Raw genomic sequence first — 8,443 nt, forward strand, 5'->3', positions numbered from 1 at the left:
CTTTATAAGGGCGTCCACTCCACCTGCCTCTCGCAGACACCCGCAGGCAGAGCCGGGTGTGGGGACCGTGGGGACTGAGGGAATCTAGGGTCGCGCCATGCACGGAGACGAGGAGACGGTGGACCTGCCTGCGTGGAACCGCGTCCCGGACCTGACTTGGGGTCCCCACCACAGGTGGGTACTCCCCCAGTGCACCATGTCTGGTCGCCTTCTGGATTCCAGCGTTCTCTCCTTCTGGAATATCTCCCGCCGAGGATGTGTCCCTGCGCTCACACCTGGACCCCATTCTGCCTCCCGTCCCGGCTCTCGGCTACGTAGCAAAAGTCTTTCGTGACAGCACCCTGGGTCGCCCAGCGCTGAAGGAAGTCAGCGGCCAAGGGTGGGGACGCGGGGGCGTGGCGGGAGGACAGGGCCACGTGTAGAGACCAGGGTGCACCCAGCCGCTTTTCCGCAAAGTCCCGGGGCTGAGATCAGAGCGCTGGCTGGAAGGGTAAGAGGCTTTGGTCCCCTAAGGCTTCCATTTGGGGACCACTGTCCCTCAGGGCGGGGAAATGGGTGCGCAGAGGACCCACTGTCTAGCTCCTCCAGTCCCCGGAGCCCTGGATAGTTCTGAAGGAGAACGGCTGGCCCTGTAACTGACGACGGTTTTCCCAGGCAAGAGAGACAGAGAGGGACAGAGAGGAATCGTATGTTTTCATGACTTTTTTTGTTTTTTTTTTTTTTTGTTTGTTTGTTTGTTTGCTTTTCTTTCCTGGAGACAGGACTCTGAAAAGATCCTGGTTTGCTCTACCTTAGAGTTCTTGCTACCTCGGGCAGGCTAATGCTAACTGCTTGCGCTTAGTTAAAAAATGAGGCTGATTGTTTGCCTTCCGGAACAAACCGACTTTTTCTTAGGTGGGAGGGTTGCGGTGTGGTCAACCCTGGCTTCCCCAGCTCTATGAAAAGACGTTCAGTCAAGCCAGGTGGCTCTGCCAAGCGGCCTCTCCTGAGTCGGAATGTCTGCAGCAGCGCAATTAAGCCGGGGAGGTGAGGACAAAGTGGCCTTTGGCTCCTGCTTGCTGCTCTTAAAACAAATAGTGGCGGGCTGTTAAAGTTTTCTAAGGGAGCAGGGAGAGGCCTCTCCTTCCTAGCAGGATGTTCTGGAAGCCAGCAAGCAGACTGAGCCATAGGGAAGTTAGCCTATGATGGCTACCTGAGTGGATGATTTCCTGCAAGGGTAGCATAGACTTCTCAGACCTTCAAAAGACCAGTTTTGAACTATAAAACCGTGTTGGTGGGACTACAGAGGTGTTTTCTTGCAAGCTCAAAGAACGCTGTTGGAGCCAGGTTACTTGGGACCTGTAATCCTAACGCAGAACAGGCAGGAGACAAGAGGACACCTCCCCAAAGTTCACTGGCCAGCCAGTCAGCCCTAATTTCAGAGCTCCAGGCCAGTGAGAGACCCTGGCTCAAAGGAGGTCTGTGTTGTTCCTGAGGATGACGCCCACGATTGTCCCCACATGCACAACACGTGTGCATGCATACATGTGCACATACATAAATACACGCGCATCCACGAAAAGAAAACATTGGAGCAACTTTGAGAATGGTGACCAGTTGTGAGTGACCCACCAAAACGCCTACTGTCATGCAACCTGCAAACTACGTCTCTGAAAGTAGAGGTGGTTATTTTTAATAGGCCACATGGAACCTACTCTTCTGTTTTACCCCTGAATGTGCGTCCTAAACACTAAGGAGCAGACGTCTTTGGTTTATGTGCTCACTGGCTATGTGTCTTCTGGCTTGGAGAATGCTGTATTCATGTTAGGCTTGATACATAACCTTCAGAGTTATTTTTATTTGACTTTTGTTTTTTGCTTGGGGCTTAAATGATTTTTTTATGTGTTGTGTGTCATCCAAAGTGTGCATTGCTAAAGGACACAGACTTGCACGTGTACAAAAATGGCTTTTGGAGGCTTGTAGATGTGACATATACCATAGGCAGGTGCACGGCTGTCCAGTACTGGCGGGAAGAGAGGACTGTGGCGTTGTGAACTGTGGACGGAAGAGAGGTGATGCAGAGGTGGGGGAACCGCCCACGGATGCAAATTCTGATGTTTTATGTACAAGGGGCCAAGGACTCAGCTCTTTCTGGAAATGAGCACAAACTCTGCGCTGTCAACAGCTGCTCACAATGTTCATGACACTATTCTCAGCCAACGGCACACATCTGGGGAGGTTTGATGGGTTTTCCAAGTAGAGTCTGAATTCTGCTAGGACTTTTGCTCATCTTCCTCCGTAAATCCCAGGAGACATTCAAAGCTTGAACCTTTCCCCTGGAACACCTTTCTCATTCAGCAAACCTTTCCTAAGCCAGGTTCTATGGCCAGGATCTGTGTAAAAACAGGCACCTCTTATGTAACCTCCTAAATGGGGGTTTTCACATTCTCTTCTCTTAAGGGGGATGGTTTTTATTAAAAAAAAAAAATGTAACAACGCTGAAGTCTGCCAATAAAGCCAGAAGACCTGGGACACATTTTGAACAAAACTGAAAGTTGGGGATGAATAGATTTAGAGCACACCTCTATGCTCAGTGACTCTCCTGTCAATGACATGAAACCCAAATTTCTGTTTTTGAAGCCTAGTGAAAAAACAGTCACCACCAGCAACCAGGTGGCTTCTTGTGATTATGGTTTGTGAATAAAAACAGTTGCCAAAGAAAACCAATTTGGCCCTAAGAACTAAAGTGAGCCACTCTCTTCGGCTGGGGCTAAGGTCTGTATATCACCTCTGAAGTGGGAAAGCACCTTGCGCCTCATATGGAGAAAAGCAACTTTATTTCCAAAAGATTTTTTATCTATCTATCTATCTATCTATCTATCTATCTATCTATCTATCTATCTATTTATTTATGTGTGTGTCTGTGTGTGTGTATGCTGTATATGTAAGTGCCTGTAGGTGCCAGAAGAGGGCTTTTCACCTTTTGGGCTAGAGTACCATGTGGTTGAGAGCTGTCTGGAGGGGATGCCAGACCCTGTTCCCAGGGCCTGTAGAACAGCAGCAAGCAAGCACTTCTAACCTCAGAGCCACTGCTACTGCCTCAGACACTAACAAAAGCAGAACACAGCATGGAGCACTCTGTTCAGCATGGAGCGCTCTGTTTGGCATGGAGCACGTGTTAATGAGCGTTCATTTGCTTCGGCAGTAATTTGCATTTCCCCTCTTTGGGAGATCTTTTTATACCCTTCTGCTGCAGAACCTCTGTTCTGTTTTGAGCCTCATCCCTGCTCTTTTTGCCTCTGGAGGAGAGCCTGCTTTGTACATACAGTGGGGTCTAATTCCTTTCTTCACAGATGGCTGGCTTCACCTCCTCTCAAAAGTTGCCAGGCAGTGGTGGTGCATGCCTTTAATCCCAGCACTTGGGAGGCAGAGGCAGGCAGATTTCTGAGTTTGAGGCCAGTCAGGTCTACAGAGAGAGTTCCAGGACAGACAGGGCTACACAGAATAACCCTGTCTCGAAAAAAAAAAATGTTGCTTTTATTTATTCTTTCTTTGAAATACATCTTTATGCTTTCAGCTAAAATTTGATTTCTGCCAGGTATTAACTTATCAGGCCAAAAATTCTGGAACATTGTCGTTGATGTCCTAATTCTTGAAGACCTGTGGTTTAAATGATGGACATTTAAAAGAAAATTATATTGTTCATTCCAGCTAGAGAGATTTGCTAGAGATTTACCTGTGGCCCACCAAGAGTCTCGGGAGAATCTTATTGGGACAGCTTGTTGCTTATTAAGGTGAACCAGGCATCTGGACACTCACTTGTAACTAATTTTGCAAGAGAGCTTCTCTTGAAATAAGAATAATAAGAAAATTCAGCAGGACACTGGAATCAGCTTCTCGTTGAAAATTTAGGAAAGAGAGGGACAGTCAGGGCGCACCATCTCTGCAGCCACTACCTGAGGCTGCTCAGCTTTCAGAGCCTGTAGCGCTAACAAGAAGCAACCCTCCCACCGCTCCCCCGCCCCTCCCCTTGCTTCCTGTGGGCCCCAGGGGGCCAGTGTGGCTTGCTGAGAATAAGCACTTTGGACACGTGTGGCTCTACTTATGATTCCGGGCAGTCTTAGGCAACAGGGAGGGCAGGGATGGCTTCATAGGAAGTCAGTGACACAGCTGACTTCAGGGAAATTCCTGAAAATTCTTCGTGCTCGCTTATCTTTCGCGAGAGTCTTCCTCCACGGCTCTTCCTGGGATCGGAGTGACCACGTGGTTTATCTTTTTCAGAAATATACTGAGAAGGGACCCAGAGAACCACAGTTAACTTCTCTTAGAAGACTAGGAATCCATGTCTAATCTAATTTCACAAGGAAATTAGATCATAATAAGAAATGGAGTGAAAAATCGGTGGGAGTTCTCAGGAGGGAGCCAGAGTCTTCATGTGCTGGACTGGCCGTCTGACACTCCTCCGGGCCCACATGGCCACTGCTGTGGGAACCCTGCGTGGCCCTTTCAGACTTACCTTCCCCAACGCAGCCCTCCCACTCAGTACACGTGAAATCCGGGCAAGGCAGTACCTAGTTCCCTGATATACATCAGGTGCCTTTATTTTAACTTGCGATAGTAACTAGATAATTCTCATGTTAATCACTGCCCAGACACTGCCCCGGTGTGCGCTGATTTTTTCAGATTTTGTTTCCTAGCTCTAGATGTTTGAAAACGTTGAAATATGAACATAAAGACTTACTTTAAAAAAGAATATTATGCTATATTTGCCTTATAATTTAAAAATGTAACGGGCATTTTCAGGTTCATACACAGTCACAAGTCTGATCGCAATGACTTTTTTTTATAATCATCTTAATAGATAGCTATTTTAAAATTTGCAGAAAAATCCATAAAACCTTGGTTCCTTGATCATACAAATGCTCATAGATAATGGATAGATTGATTTTTAATACTCACATTTCTTCCAATAGAGCGCCCCCTGTCTTTGATAAATAAGGGTTAGGTTGGATTTCTGACACCTGACTGCTACAGGATTTTAGGGGTTAATGCCCAGTTGCTTTTCAGATTCTGCCTGTAGCTGTATTGAGCTGTCTTTTTTCTCATAGTTTTGCTTGTGAACCTAGCTTTTAATGACTGGACCATCACTCCAGTCTGGGCTGTCTTTTTCTTATTAATAGTTTGGGTTATTAGTAACCCAGTACCTTGTGCAGACCTTCTCTGAGTCTGCCTTTTGACTCTGCTTGTGTGTGTTAGTGTCTGCATGTGTGTGGGAGTGTGTGTATGTATGCATGTATGTGTACATGTGTGTGTGTGCACATTTGCATGTTTATAGATGCACATGGGTGTGTAACCCTGCTGTGGACATCAGGGGTCTTCCTGAGCTGCTCTATAATTTTTACTTATTGAGGCAGAGTCTCTCATTAAATTAATTTTTAATTACAAATTAAAACCAGTACCGTTTCCCTTGTCTGGTTAGCCACCCCCCCCCCATCCCCTATTTCTGCTTCCAGAGAGCTGGGATTACCGATGCTTCTCACACCTCCCTGGCTTTTGTGAAATTCTGGGAATCTGCACACTGCCCCACTTCCTCAGTGAACACTTTCTCCAGCCTGCCGTCTTTTATTACTCTTTGAAGTGTTATACCTTGTTCTAGCGGGAGAGCTCTTGCTTACTGTGTTTAAGATTCAAGGTCCAGAACCCAGTCCTGCAAGGAAAAAACCCAAAGGCCAGTCTAAAAAGGTGACATGTGAGCCGGGGAAGGGCAAGAAGGACCCAGATATGCAAAGAGCTCATAAACAGCAAGTGTAAACCCCCAGGCTCCAGGGAATGTTCCAGGGCCAGACTCTATAGTGAGGAAGCAGACTGGGGCGTGGGGAGAAGTGGGCTGGAGTCTGTGAGCAAGGCCAGGAAGTGGTAGGAGGTCTGTGCTAGTTCTGAGAGGAGGAGAAAGTCCGGGAGGGGTTTGCAGCCGGAAATGGGTGTCCTCACTTTAAAGGTGACTGAAAGTGTTCCCTTTTAGCTGAGATGTGGGACCCTGGGAAATCACCCCTCTTATCCGGTGAGAGAGAATGGCTTGGAGCAGGGATGCTGCAGTAGGAGCGGAGCTAAGCTGAGGGAAGACTTGCCAGACTGTTCCCAGTGCTTCTCAGTGGCACCCTCTCTAACTGACACCCTGGCGCCCGCTTCATACCTCACGCCAATTAGGCCACGTCCAGGGCCTAGGGTGGCTCTCCAGTGGAGCTGGCAAGGAACCACAGATCTGCCAGGATGAGTGTCACAGGTGGCTGCACTGAGGAGGCCCGAGGCAGGTGGAGGATAGGTTCCGAATTCTTCTAGACATATGGGTGGGATTTCCAGAAAGGACTGGGTGATGGAAGCTGAGGGGGCGGGGGAGAGGTGGGGAAGGGAGGAAGAGGTGGGGGAGGGAGCAAGGGAAAGAGAAAAGTGAGGGGAGGAGAAGAGGAGCGAGTCAGGGGGGATGGGGAGAGAGGGAAGCCCCACTAAGTGCAGAGTGTTGAAGGCACAGGACCGGAGAAGCTCTCTAGAGTAAAGGACAGGTAACAGAAGAGCCACTACATGCCCTGCCATTTACAAGGCAGATAGAAGAGGAACAGCAAGGAGACGGAGGTAGCCTGGTGTCATGGGAAGGAAGCCAAAAACTGAAATGTTCCAGAAGTTGAGGGAAGGGCTGTGCCACAAAGCGGGCAGTTAGCTGCGTCACCTGCTGCTTAGCCACCAACACAGTGCAGGGGGATCTGCAGGGCGTTTACTCTGAGTTTCTTGGAGCAAGAGAGCTGGGACCAGTTGTGTGGGTTCTACTTTACGGTGGCGAAGCAACTTCAGGAAAGTTCATGAGGCGGCTCATGGTTGAGGTTACAGTGCATCACAGTCAAGGCAGCAGGACTGTGAGGAAGCCGGCCACATGGCCTCACAGTGAGGAAACAGAGGAACGCTGGCGCTCAGCTCACTGTCTCCATTTTGTTCCGCCTGGGCCCTGAGCCTGGGGAGCAGTGGGACCCACATTTAGAGTGGGTTTTCCCACCTCAATGAACTCCTCACAGGCAGGCTGAGGGTTCTCTCCTGGGGTGTTCTAGATCATGTGACCCGCGGTTTCTTTTCTTCTCATTTTGATTGCATGAGAGCATAGAAGTCTCCTGAATTTATGCATTAGGTACTTTGTCCAGATTTCATGTATTTTCCAATGAGAGCTTAAAACTTGCCCTCTGTCTCTGATCATTCTATAGGCCAGCAGTTTAAGAAATACTAACTGGGTATCAAGAAAACTACAAACTGGGAAGACGGAAGACGAACTTTCAAAAAATTTCAATAATGTACACATTTAAACGTTTCCTTTGTGAAACGTTTGAACCCAAATGACATTTATTTTTCTCCAAATACTTTTTTTAGATACTACTTTTAAATTTGAGTGAAATCTGTTTCAAAGAGCCATTGTATCTTCAATATTTATTATGTCAACTAACATTTTCTTCTGTATTTTCATCGTCCAACCAACTGGTCTTACCTCACTGCTTTCCTGTATCTGCAGATTGCATGGCTTCAGGGAGGGGGAGCTTTTTTCGAGAAGAAAGAACATGCCTTTTTCCCACTGATCCTTCCCAGTATTAGAAACGTAACATCTGGGTTTGTTAAGCAACTAGTCTGGAAGTTTACTGTAGTTCAGACAAATCTTGGTGAGTTTCACTTTTGGACTTGGCCACTTTTTATTATCTTGGTTCTTCAAAAACCTTGTTGCTTTTCCTGTCTTTTTTGTGGCTTTGCCTGAGCTCTCTCTCTCTCTCTCTCTCTCTCTCTCTCTCTCTCTCTCTCTCTCTCTCTTTCTCTGTCACTGTGTGTGTGAGAGAGAGAGTGAGTGAACGAGAGCGAGAGAGAGCACATGTGTAAGACAGACAGAGACAGAGGGGGAGAGAGCGAGATTACAGCGTGCAAACCACAGCTGGCATGTTCCTGTAGGTTCTGGGAAATCAGATTCAGTTCCTGCATATAAGGCAAGCACTTTACTAACTGAGCTATATCTCCCTAGCTCCTTACTAAAGGGTCCTGGGATAATGGTAATACCAGCTACCTTTCTTGAACACTGAGTAGCTAGGGATGTGAAGGAATCAGGAGCAGACATTGCTGGATGTCTCTTGCACCTGCTGAGCCTCTGCTCCAAGATGTACATCAAGTATAGCTCCTGACAAGTCTTAATTGTACTTCTGCCCTCCATGTCTTCAGTGGTCTGAGCTCTCAAGGCACAGAAATGTCTCCAGCAGAAATTGGCTCTCCAGATGTTCACTTGACCAAATGCTTCGTGTTTTTACTGCTCTTCATGCAAAAGCAAGCTTGGGTTCAGTCTTTCTTACACAATCTCTCTCTGTCTGTCTGTCTCTCTGTCTCTCTGTCTGTCTGTCTGTCTGTCTCTCTCTCTCTCTCTCTCTCTCTCTCTCTGTGTGTGTGTGTG

The 8,443-nt window shown here is 47.6% G+C and overlaps 1 protein-coding gene across 2 annotated transcripts in view; it reads left to right on the forward strand.

Moving 5' to 3' along the window:
- Positions 1-8,443, forward strand: part of Mcoln2 (mucolipin 2) — a 42,690-nt gene continuing 34,247 nt past the window's right edge. Inside the window, exon 1 of one of the 2 annotated variants that reach the window (XM_021196115.1) lies at positions 1-174. In XM_021196115.1, coding sequence (XP_021051774.1) covers positions 98-174 — 77 coding nt within the window. In that variant the 5' untranslated portion in view covers positions 1-97. Of the gene's footprint in view, positions 175-344; positions 491-8,443 lie in introns of those variants that run through there. The other variant, XM_021196116.1, reaches the window with a different exon arrangement.

Source organism: Mus pahari, chromosome 4 (genome assembly GCF_900095145.1).
Source record: "Mus pahari chromosome 4, PAHARI_EIJ_v1.1, whole genome shotgun sequence".
Taxonomy (NCBI): Eukaryota; Metazoa; Chordata; class Mammalia; order Rodentia; family Muridae; genus Mus; species Mus pahari.